This window comes from Pelobates fuscus, chromosome 2 (genome assembly GCF_036172605.1).
Source record: "Pelobates fuscus isolate aPelFus1 chromosome 2, aPelFus1.pri, whole genome shotgun sequence".
Lineage (NCBI taxonomy): Eukaryota > Metazoa > Chordata > Amphibia > Anura > Pelobatidae > Pelobates > Pelobates fuscus.
The window spans coordinates 223,916,567-223,935,110 of record NC_086318.1 but is presented as its reverse complement, the minus strand read 5'-3'; the positions used below and the strand labels follow the sequence as shown (position 1 = coordinate 223,935,110).

Here is an 18,544-nt window from a genome sequence, read left to right as displayed (position 1 = left end):
AGCCTTCCCCCGCCCTGCAGGGCTTAGTCTGTGCGGAGCCCTCCATGGGTAAAAATGGCTAACTTTTTTTGCGCTCGTTTTTTTTTTTGTTTGTTTTTTAAAGTGCATCAGTTATTATGGAATTTTATAGAGTTTAGAAGAAAGAAGACATCAAATGGTAAGTCTGTTTTTTTTTTTTTTACAGGTATTTAGATAAGGGTCCCCCCCTCATTATTTTTTGGATGAGGGGGGTAGGTAGGGGTTATTTCTTGAGGGGGTGACTAGGGGTTTGGGGACCCCTAGTCACCTGGGGGGGTTCAATTTGTATTTATGGCCCCCACCCACCGCTCAGGGGTGGGGGCCAGGGAGGTGGACATAAGGTGTCCCCCCCCCAATTTTTATTTGTGGCCCCCACCCACCGTTTAGGGGTGGGGGCCGGGGGGAGGACATTAGGTCCCCCCCCCATTTTTATTTATGGCTCCCACCCACTGCTCAGGGGTGGGGGCTGGGGGGTGGAGGGCATTAGGTCCTCCCCCAATTTTTATTTATGGCCCCCAACCACCGTTTAGGGGTGGAGGCCGGGGGGGAGGAGATTAGGTCCCCCCCCCCAATTTTTATTTATGGCCCCCACCCACCGCTCAGCGGTGGGGACCGGACAGTAGGTCCCCCCACATTCTTATTTATGGCCCGCACCCACCGCTCAGGGGTGGGGGCCGAGGGGGAGGACAGTAGGTTCCCCCCTTATTGTTATTTAGGATCCCCAACCGCCGCTCAGGGGTGAGGGCCGGGGGGGAGGACAGTAGGTACCCCGCTCCCCGTTCTTATTTCGGGCCCCCACCCGTCGCACAGGGGTGGGGGCAATAGGTTTTTTTTTTGTTTTTTTTTACAGTGAGCAGCCACAGGCTGCTCACTGCTTACTAGACATGACCCTACTCACACTATAGCGAGTAGGGGCTGAATTTACTAATACTAAGTAATCTTTACTTAGTATTAGTAAATTTGGCTGAAAGACCAATCTAGGTCTTTCAGCCTTTTGGTAGATAGCTCCCTGATACCGTGGGAATTAGGGAGTTATCTACTAAGCGGCTGCTTATTTTATGTTATTGTAAGTTATTTTAAGTGATTTCCCTATCCACATTTGTTTGCAGGGCACTTGTCCTACTCTTGACCCCATTTTATTTCCTTTTGCAGCCCTCTAGCCCTTTCCAGGACTTTCTTAGAGCCATTTTTGTGCCCAAAAGTTCGGGTCCCCATTGACTTCAATGGGGTTCGGGGTCAAGTTCAGGGTCAAGTTCGATCCCGAAACCCGGACTTTTTTTTCGAAGTTCGGCCAAACCCGCCGAATCCGAACATCTAGGTGTCTGCTCAACTCTACTTACATACTATCAATTTGTCAAAGACATCTCTTTTTGGCAAAGTTGTGCGAAAGTGAAACTATTACTACATGTTTTAGTGTAAGAATAAATATAATACCTTATTACCACTGGATTACAGACATAATTCTTGTTTAGAAGACATCTCTAGAGCACATTAATTGTATTTGTAAGGAACATGAGCATAGAGCAAGAATATTTGAGTGAGCTCATAGCGAGTGTTAAACAAATGTCTGGCAAACCTTATAAGTAATATCCTTTGGGACATTTTAAGTGCGCCTGCAAACGTATAGTTAAGTAATTTAGAGTTTTCAAGCTGCTTCCATGTTTTTAACAATGCTGAATCATGACATGTATTGGTGACCTGTGTTATGATAAAGAACCTTACAGTTGGCAAATGTAATTTCTGCAGCAACATCTAAGCAGTAAATTTGTGACATTTGTGACATGTCTAAATTTTTTTGCCCTTGGAAATGTTCCTTTCTAAGAACAGTAATGTAGGCCACAGAGCAGCACAGCTTAATAGAATAGGGCCATGACAGAGCTAGGAATCGGGCATTCATAGTTAGTGTTTTTGGATTGGCTAGTTATCTGGGATGTGCAGGCTGATACATATAGGGAAGCCATCTTAAAATGTTCCCGTTCTAATGCTTTCTCACATACCTTGTTGTTGTAGATGTAGACTTAGATACCTACTAAATATGCATTATTACCTATGCTATTCCTTAAACCAATTGGTTCTAATTGTTTGCATAAAGGATGGCCTTAGATATAACAATCACCCTATGTGTGTACCACAGTAAATATGAAAATCAGCTAAAACCAGCTAGAAATGGCACTGCATTCTGGGTACGTTTATTCTTTGTTTACAGTGTTTTAGCAGAAATAAATGGAGGGGGCAAGTAACAAGTGCCAATAGATCACTATAAAGTTTAAAAAGAGAGATAAAGGGTGCGAGGCCTGGACATCATGGCGCCTGGACGCATCTAGAGGGTGCTCCAAGCTAATGCCTGAAACTTACATGATGCATGAATCCTAGCACTCTCACCCAGCACCCAAGTTGGGTGCCTTAGATGGCCCCATGAAGCATGGAACTCCAGGTGAGGCCTAGTGAAGACTTTGAGCATGAGAGACGGCCGCTCTACTGATCCGTGCAACACAGCCCCAACCAGAGCCTTCTGGTGGTCCCATTTCCCCCCCCGCCTTCTGGGCCCATGGGGGCTTCCCAGTCCCCGCTGGACCACACAACAAGGTCCTGCAGATCGTGGCTATATCTGCACACAAAATAGTGGACACCCCTGTCCCATGACACGGGGCCTAATTGTCAGGATCGGGACAGGGATCCAACACGCAGAGTACAAACAGGTGGTAGGTACGTATACCGGACCTTAGAATGGCCGGACTTAACGTAAGGAGTAAGTAGAGAATGGTCTAGGAACAAGCCGAGGTCGAGGGAACGAGAGGACAGGTAAGCGAGAGACAAGCCGAGTCAAAGGGTAACAGAGATAAACAGGGTAGTACAAACAAGCCGGGTCAGAACCAAAGAGACAACTAGAATACAAGAGCACTGAGTAACTAGACAGGCTAGAACCACGACAGGGCAATGAGCAGATGCCGAAAGCCTTACTTTATACCTTGATTCTAGAGGGTAATCACGCCCCCGACGGGTCCTGATTAGTGCTCGGGACTTGACTGACAGGTCGACCCGGGTTGGCGTCATGACGTCGACTACTGAGCGTCGCGTCATATAAGGAAGTGGATCCCTTGCGGTCGGCTTGTAAATGGCCGAGAGAACCGCGAGGAACGGAAGAAATAACCCCTCTGGGAGGATAAACGTCTAAGTCTCTCACCTCCTCTGAGGTAGAGACTACAGGTACCCTGACAGTACCCCCCCTCTCAGAAACGCCCACCGGGCGGAAGGAACCGGGACGAGATGGAAAACGGGAGTGAAAAGCCCTGCGGAGGCGAGGAGCATGTACATCCTCCTGAGGTACCCAAGTCCTCTCCTCAGGACCATATCCCTTCCAGTCAATAAGATATTGTAACTTCCCCCGGGAGATTCGAGAATCGATGATGGAGTTGATTTCATACTCCTCCTGACCCTCAACCTGAACAGAGCGAGGAGAGGATATAGTGGAGGAAAATCTGTTACAGACTAGCGGTTTCAGTAAAGAAACATGAAAGGAGTTAGGAATGCGTAAGGCAGCTGGGAGAGCTAGGCGATACGCAACTGGGTTAATTCGAGTCAGAACCCTGTAAGGGCCAATGTAACGAGGAGCGAATTTCATAGAAGGAACCTTCAAACGAATGTTTCTAGTACTCAACCATACCCTATCACCTGGAACAAAAACCGGAGCCGCCCTTCTGTGCTTATCAGCGTGTTTCTTGAACAACATGGAATTATGTAGGAGAATTTGTCGAGTCTGATCCCACAACTTCCTCAAATTGGCAACATGAACATCAACCGACGGTACCCCTTGGGAAGGAGAAACCGAGGGAAGAATGGAAGGATGAAAGCCATAATTCATGAAGAAGGGACTGGAACGAGTAGAATCACAAACGAGATTATTGTGTGCAAACTCCGCCCAAGGAATCAAACCGACCCAATCGTCCTGGTGTTCAGAAACAAAACAACGCAAATATTGTTCAATCTTTTGATTGGTACGTTCAGCAGCTCCGTTAGACTGAGGGTGATAGGCAGAAGAAAAATTCAATTTGATGCCTAGTTGAGAACAGAAGGATCTCCAAAAACGTGAAACAAATTGGGAACCTCTATCGGAGACAATTTCGGAAGGTATCCCATGTAAGCGAAAAATCTCTCTCGCGAATATCTCCGCCAATTCAGGAGAAGTCGGGAGTTTAGTTAAGGGCACGAAATGAGCCATCTTAGTAAACCTATCAACCACCGTGAGGATCACAGTCTGTTTTTTAGAAACAGGCAAATCTACAATGAAGTCCATAGCCAAACAGGACCATGGTCTCTCTGGAATGTTCAAGGGATGTAACAACCCACATGGAAGCGTATGAGGTTGCTTAGTCTTCATACAGACCTCACATGCTCCGATGAAATCCCTAATATCCTTCCGTAAAGAAGGCCACCAGAAATCTTTAGAGATCAAGGAACATGTCTTGCGAATACCCGGATGCCCAGCCGCCTTACTGTTGTGAAAACACTGTAAGAGTTCCAGTTGGAGTTCAGGAGGAACGAAATGCCTTGCCCCAGGAGTCTGTCTAGGCGCCAGATGCTGCAACTTCATGATCTGACCAAGCAACGGAGAGTGAATCTTAAGACTCGTGTTGGCGATAATATTGCACCTGGGTACTATAGAAGACAAAACCGGCTCAGATATCGCAGAAGGTTCATATTGTCGAGACAAAGCATCGGCTTTAGAATTCTTAGAACCAGGTCTATAAGTGAGCACGTAATTGAAATGCGTGAGGAATAAAGACCAACGAGCTTGCCTGGAGGACAAGCGCTTGGCCTCCCCAATATAGGACAGGTTCTTGTGGTCTGTCAAAATAGTAACAGGATGTAAGGTGCCCTCCAATAAATGTCTCCACTCCTTTAAAGCCATGATAACTGCTAGTAGTTCCCTGTCACCAATGTCATATCTGCTCTCAGGTCCTGATAGTTTCTTGGAAAAAAAACCACATGGATGTAAGGGCTTATCCACACCTAACCTTTGGGACAGGATAGCACCTATACCTGTCTCTGAGGCGTCTACCTCGAGTAGGAAAGGCAGAGTCGTATCAGGGTGAACTAAAATTGGTGCAGAAGTAAACAGTTCCTTGAGTGTTTTGAAGGCAAGAAGGGCTTCAGTAGACCAGTTCTTAGTGTCAGCCCCCTGTCTGGTCATATTGGTAATAGGAGCTATAATTGAAGAGTAACCCTTAATGAAGCGCCTATAATAGTTGGAGAATCCAATAAACCTCTGAATGGCCTTGAGGCCCCTGGGTAAAGGCCAATCCAAAATGGACTGGAGCTTATCCGGGTCCATCTTAAACCCTTCCCCAGAAATCACATAACCAAGAAAGTTTATCTGGGATTGGTCAAAGCTGCATTTCTCCAATTTGCAGTACAGGCCATGTTGAAGAAGCTTGCGCAATACCCTTCTGACTTGTCTGTGGTGAGTCTCAATCTCTCTAGAGTGTATAAGTATATCATCCAGATATACAATAACGCAGTCATGTTGAAATTCCCTAAGAACTTCATTGATCAGGTCCTGAAATACTGCCGGTGCATTACAGAGGCCAAAAGGCATTACTGTGTATTCATAGTGCCCATAACGGGTATTGAACGCCGTCATCCACTCGTGTCCCTGCTGAATTCTCACCAAGTTATACGCCCCTCTGAGATCTAACTTGGTGAAAATCTTGGAGCCTTTTAGACGATCAAAGAGCTCGGTAATCAAAGGAATTGGGTAGGCATTTCTAATGGTTATTTTGTTCAAACCTCGATAATCAATGCAAGGTCTTAGTGTACCATCCTTCTTTTTAACAAAAAAAAACCCAGCCCCGGCAGGAGAGGAGGATCTCCTAATGAATCCTTTTTCAAGGTTCTCACGAATATACTCCTCTAAGACTAAGTTCTCTTTAGTGGACAAAGGATATACATTACCCCTGGGGGGCATAGTACCAGGTAGTAGATTAATCTTACAATCAAAAGACCTGTGTGGAGGTAAAGTATCAGCATTCTTTTTGTCAAATACTGCCTTTAAATTCAGGTACAGGGGCGGTATTTGTACCTCTGTAGAGTAGGTAGAATTAAACGGTGTGTTAACTGCGCAAAGCGGTGACACTGTCCGTAAGCACCTGTCCTGACAACCCTGACCCCATGAGATTATCTCCCCTAATTCCCAATCAATAATAGGGTTATGTTTTTTTAACCAAGGGTACCCCAGGACTATGGGAACAGAAGGAGAAGAAATAAGCAATAAAGATATGTCTTCCTCGTGTAAGATACCAACAGTTAATTTAACGGGTATGGTTTCACGGAAAATAACAGGCTCAACTAAAGGTCTACCATCTATGGCCTCAACGGCCAAGGGTGTCTCCCTTAACTGGGATGGGATAGCGTGTTTGGTAACAAAAACTTGGTCGATAAAGCTCTCAGCAGCTCCGGAATCTATCAATGCCATAGTTTCTAGTACTCCCTTCTCCCAAGTTAAAGAAACGGGTAGCAGAAGCCTGTGATCTTTATAATTAAGATTATAGGACAAAATAGAAACACCCAAGGCCTGTCCTCTAGAGAAACTTAGGTGCGAGCGTTTCCCGAGCGATTAGGACAATTTAGGCGTAAATGACCTCTGACTCCACAGTACATACACAACCCCTCCCTTCTCCTGTACTGTCTCTCCTCTTCTGAGAGGCGAGTATTGCCTATCTGCATAGGTTCTGGAAAAAGTGAGGTTGTGGATTCAGAACTTTGAAATGAAGGAGCTAGTTTAAAGGAAGGTCTACGGTTTCTCTCTCGAGTGTTCTGCCTCTCTCTTAAACGTTCGTCAATGCGAGAAATAAAAGAAATTAAATCCTCCAAATTTTCAGGAAGCTCTCTAGTAGCAACCTCGTCAAGGATTATGTCTGATAACCCGTTTAAAAATACATCTGTATAAGCCTGTTCATTCCACTTAACCTCTGCCGCCAAGGACCTGAACTCTAGTGCATAATCCACAAGTGTTCGGTTTTCTTGTCTAAGGCGCAACAGTAATCTAGCTGCATTGACCTTCCTACCTGGAGGGTCAAAAGTTCTTCTGAAAGCAGCTACAAAGGCATTATAATTATATACTAACGGATTATCATTTTCCCACAATGGATTGGCCCATCTCAAAGCTTTCTCAACAAGTAATGTGATAATAAATCCAACCTTCGCCCTATCTGTAGGATAGGAGCGGGGTTGTAATTCAAAATGGATACCTATTTGGTTTAAGAAACCATGACACTTCTCTGGAGAACCACCATAACGTACAGGTGGAGTGATACGGGAAGAAGCACCTACAGTGGCTACCTCTAGACCTGAACTCACAGGAGAGATAGAAGTATTACGCATCTCCTCTGGTTGATTACTAGAACGAGATAGTAACGCCTGTAGTGCTAGAGCCATCTGGTCCATTCTGTGATCCATGGAGTCGAACCTAGAGTCAGAAGGACCAACCTGAGTGTTTGTACCTGCAGGATCCATTGGCCCTGTCGTAATGTCAGGATCGGGACAGGGATCCAACACGCAGAGTACAAACAGGTGGTAGGTACATATACCGGACCTTAGAATGGCCGGACTTAACGTAAGGAGTAAGTAGAGAATGGTCTAGAAACAAGCCGAGGTCGAGGGAACGAGAGGACAGGTAAGCGAGAGACAAGCCGAGTCAAAGGGTAACAGAGATAAACAGGGTAGTACAAACAAGCCGGGTCAGAACCAAAGAGACAACTAGAATACAAGAGCACTGAGTGACTAGACAGGCTAGAACCACGACAGGGCAATGAGCAGATGCCGAAAGCCTTACTTTATACCTTGATTCTAGAGGGTAATCACGCCCCCGACGGGTCCTGATTAGTGCTCGGGACTTGACTGACAGGTCGACCCGGGTTGGCGTCATGACGTCGACTACTGAGCGTCGCGTCATATAAGGAAGTGGATCCCTTGCGGTCGGCTTGTAAATGGCCGAGAGAACCGCGAGGAACGGAAGAAACAACCCCTCTGGGAGGATAAACGTCTAAGTCTCTCACCTCCTCTGAGGTAGAGACTACAGGTACCCTGACACTAATATTACACCAAGCTGCAGCAATGACGTGCAGAATCTGGAGCAGGCCTGGGGCAGGGGAGTACCTCGCCCCCGCACCGCAGCAAAACTCACCCCAGTGGACTGTGTATGCATGGAAGACGGGTACCGAGCCAGAGTATTGGGTAACTTTCAGGCTCAGCTCCTCATATATGTCTGCATAGCATGTTTGTATTTTGCATGATACATCTCATTGCTTAACATGTTTAGCACGTTGTTTGTTTCCCACCACACAGGACTTGGTGTAGCCATGTTCTGAGGATTTGTGTCCCAGTGGTTTGGTTTGTTTTTATTTTTTATATTTTTTCATGATATTGCTCAATCAGCACATGTCATGATACACTCTGAGGATATATTAACTTCTTCATATAGCCTAGACTTGGTTGAAACCATGCATATTTATACTCCTGTATATTAAACTCATAATATTTATATGTGCCTAGATACATATCACCCTCCCTCAGCTTTATTGCAAGCCTATCTGACCCTCACATATCTTTGTTCAACAGCCTGATTTTAGAATTATCAAGCAAAATACTGCTGCAAGAAAGTCTGCTACAGTAGACTCAATTTAAAATTCAGGTTCTTGCTTTCCAATCTCTACATAATGCTGCTCCCACCTGTCTATCCTCCCTAATACACAAGTATGTCCCGTCTACGCCCTTAAGCTCTGCTGAAGACTTACGTCTGTCTTCTGTCCGTACTCCCACCTCTGATGCTCACCTTCAAGACTTGTCATGGGCTGCACCGTTCCTGTGGAACTCACTTCCCTCCTCCGTTAGATGCTCACCCAGTCTCCACTCCTTCAAAAAATCATTAAAAACCCACTTCTTCATAAAAGCGTATCAATTAAACTATTAATAGCTCCCGACTGATTCCTCTCTTGCAACTGTCATTAGTCTAATACTATCCTTTTGTGTCACTTTACATCACTCCCTCTAGCATGTAAGCTCATTGAGCAGGGCTCTCAACCCCTCTGTTCCTGTGTGTCTAACTTGTCTGGTTACAACTACATGTTTGTTCGTCCACCCGCTGTAAAGCGCTGCGGAATTTGTTGGCGCTATATAAATAATAATAATAATAGGTTAGGTATGTCTAATGTAGGGACTAGTGATGTACCGAACTGTCCGCCGGCGAACAGTTCCCGGCAAAATTAGCGTGTTCGCGTTTGCCACGGCGGGCGGACACATGCGCAGTTCGATCCGCCCCCTATTCGTCATCATTGGGCAAACTTTGACCCTGTGCCTCTCGGTCAGCAGACACATTCCAGCCAATCAGCAGCACTCCCCCCCTTCCACACCCTCCAACCTCCCTCCCAGCATCCATTTTCGATTCATTCGGAAGATGCATGCTTAGTGAGAGGAGGGAAAGTTTAGCTGCTGCTGATTAGATAGGGAAATTGATAGCTAGGCTAGGGTATTCAGTGTCCACTATATCCTGAAGGACTATATCCTGAAGGACTCATCTGATCTCTGCTGTAAGGACAGCACCCCAAAAAGCCCTTTTTAGGGCTATAACATCAGGCTGCTTTTTTTTTTTTTCCTGTGTAATGTAATTGCAGGTGCCTGCCTGCCAGCTTCTGTGTGAAGTTCACATTGGCTACTGTGCCTACTTGCCCAGTGCCACCACTCATATCTGTTTTAACAATAGGTTAAGCTTTACATTTAAAATAAATATTTTTTTTCACTGTAATAGAAGAGCAGTTGCCTGCCTGCCAGCTTCTGTGTGAGGTTCACATTGGATACTGTGCCTACTTGCCCAGTGCCACCACTCATATCTGTTTTAACAATAGGTTAAGCTTTACATTTAAAAGAAATTTTTTTTTCACTGTAATAGAAGAGCAGTTGCCTGCCTGCCAGCTTCTGTGTGAGGTTCACATTGGATACTGTGCCCACTTGCCCAGTGCCACCACTCATATCTGTTTTAACAATTGGTTAAGCTTTAGATTTAAAATAAATAAAAAAATTTCACTGTAATAGAAGAGCAGTTGCCTGCCTGCCTGCCAGCTTCTGTGTCAGGTTGGATGCCTTGCCCATTTGCACAGTCAGTGCCACCAGTCATATCTGTTTTAACAATTGGTTAAGCTTTAGATTTTAAAGAAATAATTTTTTTCACTGTAATAGAAGAGCAGTTGCCTGCCTGCCAGCTTCTGTGTGAGGTTCACATTGGATACTGTGCCCACTAGCCCAGTGCCACCACTCATATCTGTTTTAACAATTGGTTAAGCTTTAGATTTAAAATAAATAATTTTTTTTCACTGTAATAGAAGAGCAGTTGCCTGCCTGCCAGCTTCTGTGTGAGGTTCACATTGGATACTGTGCCCACTAGCCCAGTGCCACCACTCATATCTGTTTTAACAATAGCTTAAGCTTTAGATTTTAAAGAAATCATTTTTTTCACTGTAATAGAAGATCAGTTAGTTGTCTGCAAGCATCTGGGTGTCAGGCCTACTTCAGCGTGTGCTCTGCAGACCTGTGCCAGCGTGCTTTGACAGTTGCCAATCATATCTGGTGTCTCTTTAGCGTGCTTTTACAAAGAAAAAAGGTTTCCAGTGTAAGCTAATAGCAGACAGTCAGTGTCCTTCAAGCGGCTCTGTCAGGCCTTCCTTCAGCGTGTGCCCTGCACAACCCTGCCAGCGTACTTTGACAGTTGCCACTCATATCTGGTGTCTCTATAGCGTGCTTTTACAACCAAAATTTTGTTTCCACTGTAATAGAAGAGCAGTTGCCTGCCTGCCAGCTTCTGTGTGAGGTTCACATTGGATACTGTGCCTACTTGCCCAGTGCCACCACTCATATCTGTTTTAACAATTGGTTAAGCTTTACATTTAAAATAAATATTTTTTTTCACTGTAATAGAAGAGCAGTTAGTTGTCTGCAAGCGTCTGGGTGTCAGGCCTACTTCAGCGTGTGCTCTGCAGACCTGTGCCAGCGTGCTTTGACAGTTGCCACTCATATCTGGTGTCTCTATAGCGTGCTTTTACAACCAAAATTTTGTTTCCACTGTAATAGAAGAGCAGTTGCCTGCCTGCCAGCTTCTGTGTGAGGTTCACATTGGATACTGTGCCTACTTGCCCAGTGCCACCACTCATATCTGTTTTAACAATAGCTTAAGCTTTAGATTTTAAAGAAATCATTTTTTTTCACTGTAATAGAAGATCAGTTAGTTGTCTGCAAGCGTCTGGGTGTCAGGCCTACTTCAGCGTGTGCTCTGTAGACCTGTTCCAGCGTGCTTTGACAGTTGCCAATCATATTTGGTGTCTCTATAGCGTGCTTTTAAAACCAAAATTTGTTTTTCACTGTTATAGATTGAATAGCAGTTACTTGTCTTCAAGCGGGTGTCTCAGGCCTACAGTGTGTGCTCTGCAGAACTGTTCCAGTGCACATTGCCAATCATATCTGGTGTCTCTATAGCGTGCTTTTAAAACCAAAATTTGTTTTTCACTGTTATAGATTGAATAGCAGTTACTTGTCTTCAAGCGGCTCTGTCAGTCCTTCCTTCAGCGTGTGCTCTGCAGAACTGTTCCAGTGCACATTGCCAATTTACGTTGCACTCATTAGAACCAAACACTGTGGGGTGATTTCACCAAGGACCACACAACGGAACAGGATCTGATTTTTAGGGTCCTTCAAATTGAAAAGGAGGATCCGGTATTTATTCTTATATCTGCTGTCAGTACACAGGAAAAGTTTAGATATTTCTTGTTCTACGTTCTCTGCAACTCCACGCACCGACTCATCCAATACGTGAAGATCTGGGGTTTCTCTGACTCTCCTCAGTAGTGTATCAAACAGAGTCTGCACTGTGGTAACACGGACATCTTCAGGACATAACTCAACTATTTGCAGATAGGCAGTCTGCAGCTTCTCTTTTTCACCTGTTCTCTTCTTTCTCTTATGCGTATTCTTGTCTATATGCAGGTGGTCTCTTGCCTTTCTTTTAACCAATTCGTTCCTTCCATATGGTTTCAAAAGATCTCTGGCATCATTACTTTCAACGCAAATAACGTCATCATAGTTAGTCTCCTCATTATTCACCGGGAAGAGAGTGTTTGCACTGACTACCCACAGCATGCTCTTGCCATTGCCTACTCCACCTTCAACGACAGGGTGCAAGTCCCAAGGAGAAGGATCATTCACTTTATTATCTGTCTTTATTTCACAAGTAGTGCCTGGAACATCCTCATGGGTCACAAGAAGTAAATCTGGACTAATGTCAACCCCAGGGTCTGGAAAATCATCAATTTGAAATTTTTCGAATAATCCCAGTGGGTTGCCACATTCTTCCTCCTCTGATGGTATTAAAGTTTGCAGAGATTCACTATGGGGTGGTGTCAAGCATTTTGGAGAACAATTAAGCATCTCCATCCCAATACGTTTCAGATGTCCTATCAGCTCTTCCACCCTATGCGATACTATGGGCAGGCTACCCGTGACGTCATTACTCACGGCCCTATTTCACGCGGACACTCTGTGTCAGTGTGTATCATGGTCTCTGTGGACAGGGAACAGTCTCTATTCTGCTCTGTGTCAGTGTGTATCAGGGGTTTTGAGGACAGGTGTCAATCCATATCTGCCAAGTGACCCTATGTAGGGGGAACAGTCCCTATTCTGCTCTGTGTCAGTGTGTATCATGGTCTCTGTGGACAGGGAACAGTCTCTATTCTGCTCTGTGTCAGTGTGTATCAGGGGTTTTGAGGACAGGTGTCAATCCATATCTGCCAAGTGACCCTATGTAGGGGGAACAGTCCCTATTCTGCTCTGTGTCAGTGTGTATCAGGTGTTTTGAGGACAGGTGTCAATCCATATCTGCCAAGTGACCCTATGTAGGGGGAACAGTCCCTATTCTGCTCTGTGTCAGTGTGTATCATGGTCTCTGTGGACAGGGAACAGTCTCTATTCTGCTCTGTGTCAGTGTGTATCAGGGGTTTTGAGGACAGGTGTCAATCCATATCTGCCAAGTGACCCTATGTAGGGGGAACAGTCCCTATTCTGCTCTGTGTCAGTGTGTATCATGGTCTCTGTGGACGGTGAACAGTCTCTATTCTGCTCTGTGTCAGTGTGTATCATGGTCTCTGTGGACAGGGAACAGTCCCTATTCTGCTCTGTGTCAGTGTGTATCAGGGGTTTTGAGGACAGGTGTCAATCCATATCTGCCAAGTGACCCTATGTAGGGGGAACAGTCTCTATTCTGCTCTGTGTCAGTGTGTATCAGGGCTGGGCTTTGAGGACAGGTGTCAATGTTAGGTGATTTCTGCCCTTTATGGATTAAAAGCAGACTCTGCATCAACTGTGCAATTTTCCATGGGAGTTTTGCCATGGATCCCCCTCTGGCATGCCACAGTCCAGGTGTTAGTCCCCTTGAAACAACTTTTCCATCACTATTGTGGCCAGAAAGAGTCCCTGTTGTTTTTAAAATTCGCCTGCCCATTGAAGTCAATGGCGGTTCGCGCGGTTCGCCGGTTCGCGAACATTTGCGGAAGTTCGCGTTCGCCGTTCGCGAACCGAAAATTCCGGGTTCGCGACAACACTAGTAGGGACATGTCTGCGTACTCTGCTGATACATCACTCATTCTAGCAAATGTAGGCTTAGCTTGTTTCTCTTGTCATACAATGTGTTATTTCATAAAAATGTGCAGTATTATCAAATGCCATACAACTGTCTTTCCATGTCTTGAAATGTTTGCCCCAGCTGTTGTAGCATGGCAAGCCTGTTTGTGATATCTATGCACAAATGAAATAAAGAATTATAAAAAAAAAACAAAGAGAGAGAGAGAGAGAGATAAAAAAAAAGGTTGGAGTAATCCTTTAAGTGATATAGAAATAGTTAGAGAGACATTCTAGAATATACAATAAAAAAAAATAATAATAATGAAGTAACTTTATCGTGTTTCACTTTGTCTATTTTATTATATCAGGAAGGCAGCATTCTACTGCACATTGGGATGTGCTGTTTTTCCTCATTTGTGGATTTTCTTGTATGTTGTATAATTTGAACTTCAACTATAGTCTGATTAGTTGTTTGGTGGCAACCAGAATAAAGGTTTGGTTTTGAATGTGTCAGGTCATAAATCCTCTCTCATGGTAACCATTTTCTAAAATACTAGACTTTATGCAGCAGTAAAATCTCACAGTTTTTGCATGTCGAACTACCACAGTTTACTGTAGGGGAATAAACTCCATAGGGTTTTTGTTTGAGGTGCAACCTTAGTCTGTTTCACTTTATTTAACAGAGGTGAAGGGTTAAAAAATAAACCACATATTACCTTCTTCATAACAATCAGGCTTGTCATCAGGTCCCATTATAAGGTTTCCTTCTTCATCATACTGAGTGTAAGAGCCTGGAGGACAGGTGGGAAGTGGAGGCTCTTCTGTTGTTGGTTCAAGAGTTGTTGGTTCAGGAGTTGTTGGTTCAGGAGTTGTTGGTTCAGGTGTGGTGGTAGTAGTGGTAGTTGGAACCGGGGTGGTTGTAGTGGGTCTGGTGGTTGGGATAGTTGTTGTCATTCGTGTGGTAGGAATTTTGGTGGTTCTTGCTACTTCAAGACCTCTCAGTGGTCTGCCACCTAAGCTCAAGACTGGCTTATCTTGTGGGCTTGCCACAGGTTTACTAAACCTTCCATGTCCAAACAAAGGTAACCCATCTGGGCTCACAACTGGTGTTCCTTGCATGTCTGCCAAAATGAAAGCATTTGTGTTATCAAACATTTGATATACAATATAAATTAGTGTACTATGTAAAATATTTAGGAGTCAGGCATAACATATTGGAGCCAAGAATATCATTTTATTATTATAAAGATTATTATTACCTTAGCTCCTAAGGTTTGTAAAGCCCATCTCTTTTATTGTTATATATGATTAAATAAGCACATAGCACTAAAGTGAGAATTCAAAGTGAATCAAAATTGATTTTTAAATTTACGGTCAAAGTAGTAGAGAACTTTTCCAACTTAGCTATCATTGCCTAAAATGTGAAATTCAATTTGAATTTCTGTGAGATTTCAGTTCCAAAAATGTAATAATAATATTTATTGTGAAACTATAACACCAAGTGAAATTGAGATTCAAAATATTGATATTGGTTATAATTGGAAAAATTGATATATTTTTATTGTGAAATATAAAGAAAATGTACTAGTATGAAACCAAGTAACTATCGTGTAAAGGCGGAGACTATATTTAAAAGAAGACAAACTACCACAACAAGAGGACATAGTCTTACATTAGAGGGACAAAGGTTTAAAAATAATATCAGTAAGTATTACTTTACTGAGATTGTAGTGGATGCATGGAATAGCCTTCCAGCTGTAGTGGTAGAGGTTAACACAGTAAAGGAGTTTAAGCATGCGTGGGATAGGCATAAGGCTATTCTAACTATAAGATAAGGCCAGGGACTAATGAAAGTATTTAGAAAATTGGGCAGACTAGATGGGCGGAATGGTTCTTATCTGCCGTCACATTCTATGTTTCTATGTTTCTATGTGTTGTGAAATGGATCAAAAAATAATACATTTAGTTGGTCACATGTGATAGATTTAAAATACCTGGTCAATCAATGACATTACCTTCCTGGTAAAATATTGTTTAAATAAATAATTATAAATAAAAAATACACACACAAATCGATGGAGAGACAATCAGACAAACAAACAAACAAACAAACAGATACAGAGATTAATTGAATGCTTACAATACTCAATAGTTGGAACAAAAAGCTCATATGTGTTTGATGTAAATAAAATGTAATTATCCCTTTGAATTACTAATCCATTCTTGTACCATTAGTGCTTGCTTATCTCAGAATATATATGCACTAGACCATTTAAAATCCAGGCAGTACACCAGTCACCATCCTTTTATAGTAATAGTGCACTAAATAAGAAATTTGGAATTAAAATGAAATACACTGGGATTTTATCACTCGCAATTCCCAACCCCATAACAGCTTAAGCCCATTTAATTGTCAGGGGGTCTGGACATGGACATCTTTCCTTCAGGGGTTTAACCTCAAAGTTGGGGTACCAGCACCCAGCAACCTCTGCCTCCTTCCTTTGTTTCTTTCTGCTTTGCAGTATGAGGTAGAATTAACCTGCCGACCACTGAGTGTTTACTGGCAATCTCAGCCTATTAGTGGGCCTTTCACAAGGAAGATAGTATGCACTTTTTAGTATGTGTCTAGTGATAGGCTGAGAGCATCAGCTGATGCACTCAGTCTATCAGAGGTCATCAACTAAACCACTAAATTGTGTCGCATTCATGTTGTATGACAAACAGTGTGGGCTTCACGGTGAATACCCAGTGAAAACAAACATTGCATCACAGTGGACATAGGTGCATTATATCACAGCAAACCATCAATACTCAATATCAAATATCATTCTCATACTTACTTACCAATAACGGTCCGTCCGTCGCCTCCCAACTTTATGCGTAGTGGCTTCCCAGTGGAATCCTGTAAGTATCTTCCTTCTGGATTAAGAACTAACCCACGATTCAGATCTACAACCTGAAATTAAAAATACTGTAAAGACATAATTGTTCCCATGTTACATTTAAATAAGAGCAAATCACAACAGCAATAATGGTTATATTATGGCTATGTTCTCCAGTACTGTACTATGCTTTAACATGAATTACAACTTATACGATATACACATTAAATCCCATTCTAGGAATCAATAAAACTGTGTGTTGGGTTTGATCAATAAAATATGGTCTAATAAAAGACTGATTGCAGCCAGATGATTGTTTTTAGAAAACCATAAGGATAACACTATAAAAAAAAACTATAATTTTTATTGAATACTCTATTATTATTAGACACCATAAAGCTTGTTAAACATTCTAGCCACAATTAAGAGCTCATAATTTTACATTCCCTGCTGTTCTGGTAAACACACATCTTCTCAGGGGTAGAACCTGTGCATTATTTTTTTTGTTTTTAATAATCTGCGTTTATTGATGTGCACTTAGAGGAAAACTCATAAGACAAAGTGACAGGGCAGAAACATTTCTCACAAGTACAAAAAAAAAATAACATCAATAATACAAATTAACATTTATAGAAGATTAAGAAACAAAATACTATTGCAGAAGATATGCGGCTCTTAAGGCTCCCAAGGTAGGCATGCAGGTCGTTATTATACATTTTTAGAAACGAAGGAGACTATCCTTTTTGTACCAAGACACAGACACTTCCAATGCATAAGTCATGACTAGAAAAAGCTTTTGTCTATAAATCAAGTAATTTGACCCTGGAGTTATTGCACCAACCTACAGAGTCCATCAAGTGTACTACAATATGGTTGGTAATACATTGGTGCAATATCCAAATATACAGTGTATACCAATGAAATCAGGGAAGACAAACAAGTAACTTTACTTTATATAAATCCAATGTTAATAAAGGAGTTGATTGAATAATTTGGATGAGCTTTTAAAATTATTTAAGATTTTTGGATAAACTTTTAAAATGATTTCATATTTGAAAAAAATATTTTAATATTTAATATTAGACACCATAATATTTTGAAAAAATATATATTTTAAAGGTTTATCCAAATATATGCACAGGATTATTCACTAAAGTGAGAATTAAAAGCAAATCAAAAGTGAATTTTAAATTTATGAACAAAGCAGCCAAACTGGAAAAAAAAAAATAGCTGAATTAGAGAATGTTTCCATTTTGGTTTTATAATTGAAACAGACTTTGAATTCTCATATTAGTGAAAAACACTTCAAATAATTAGAAAATCTTAAGTCAAGGCCAGAATAAAAAAGGGAAGCAAAGAGAAGTTTGAGGAAATATGAGAGACCAAGAGGAATGAAATGGAACTAGAGAATGGAAAAAGATTTGAAGAACAGAGGGGAAGGTAAATGGAAGTCTAGTACTAGGCAGGACTGGATTAAGAGCCAATTGGGCCTGGTGCTGACAATTATGATGGGCCTAAATACAGAATCTTATCCACAGAAAACACTGAATCAGTTATACCTCCCAAGTGTCATGTATCTGGTGGAGGTGGTGCTTTTGGGAAAATCACAGGATACAGCTATCAAACACATACCCTATGCTAATCTCTGGCTTTCGTCTTTCAAGTAAATCCATACCCACTAACAGCAGTGTCCAGTGAAGCAGGATTTCGGAGGTCGGGGTAAAAGGGTGGGCCACGGATGTGAATCACATAACCAGAATCGCCCAAAGGGACAAACATGCCTAAAAAGTGGCCAAAGAATTAGATGGTAAGCCTGGTGTAATGCACATCAGGCTGCCTGCCAACCATACAGGATGAGCAACCAAGGGCATACTGTGCAGACATCACCCTGAGTTTGGCATAAATCCATCTAATGATGCACTAGCTCTACGCTTTCTAAGGACTGCCCCCTGGCACTCGCTGGTCCACTCCTCTCCTAACCTTCTTAC

General features: G+C 42.7%; 1 protein-coding gene across 1 annotated transcript in view; it reads right to left on the bottom strand.

Annotated features, from left to right (window-relative positions):
* FNDC1 (fibronectin type III domain containing 1) overlaps positions 1 to 18,544 on the bottom strand; it is a 219,065-nt gene that overhangs the window by 61,471 nt on the left and 139,050 nt on the right. Inside the window, exons 10-11 of the mRNA XM_063443210.1 lie at positions 16,519 to 16,630; positions 14,391 to 14,795 (exon numbers count right to left, since the gene is read on the bottom strand). Coding sequence (XP_063299280.1) covers positions 14,391 to 14,795; positions 16,519 to 16,630 — 517 coding nt within the window. The remainder of the gene's footprint in view (positions 1 to 14,390; positions 14,796 to 16,518; positions 16,631 to 18,544) is intronic.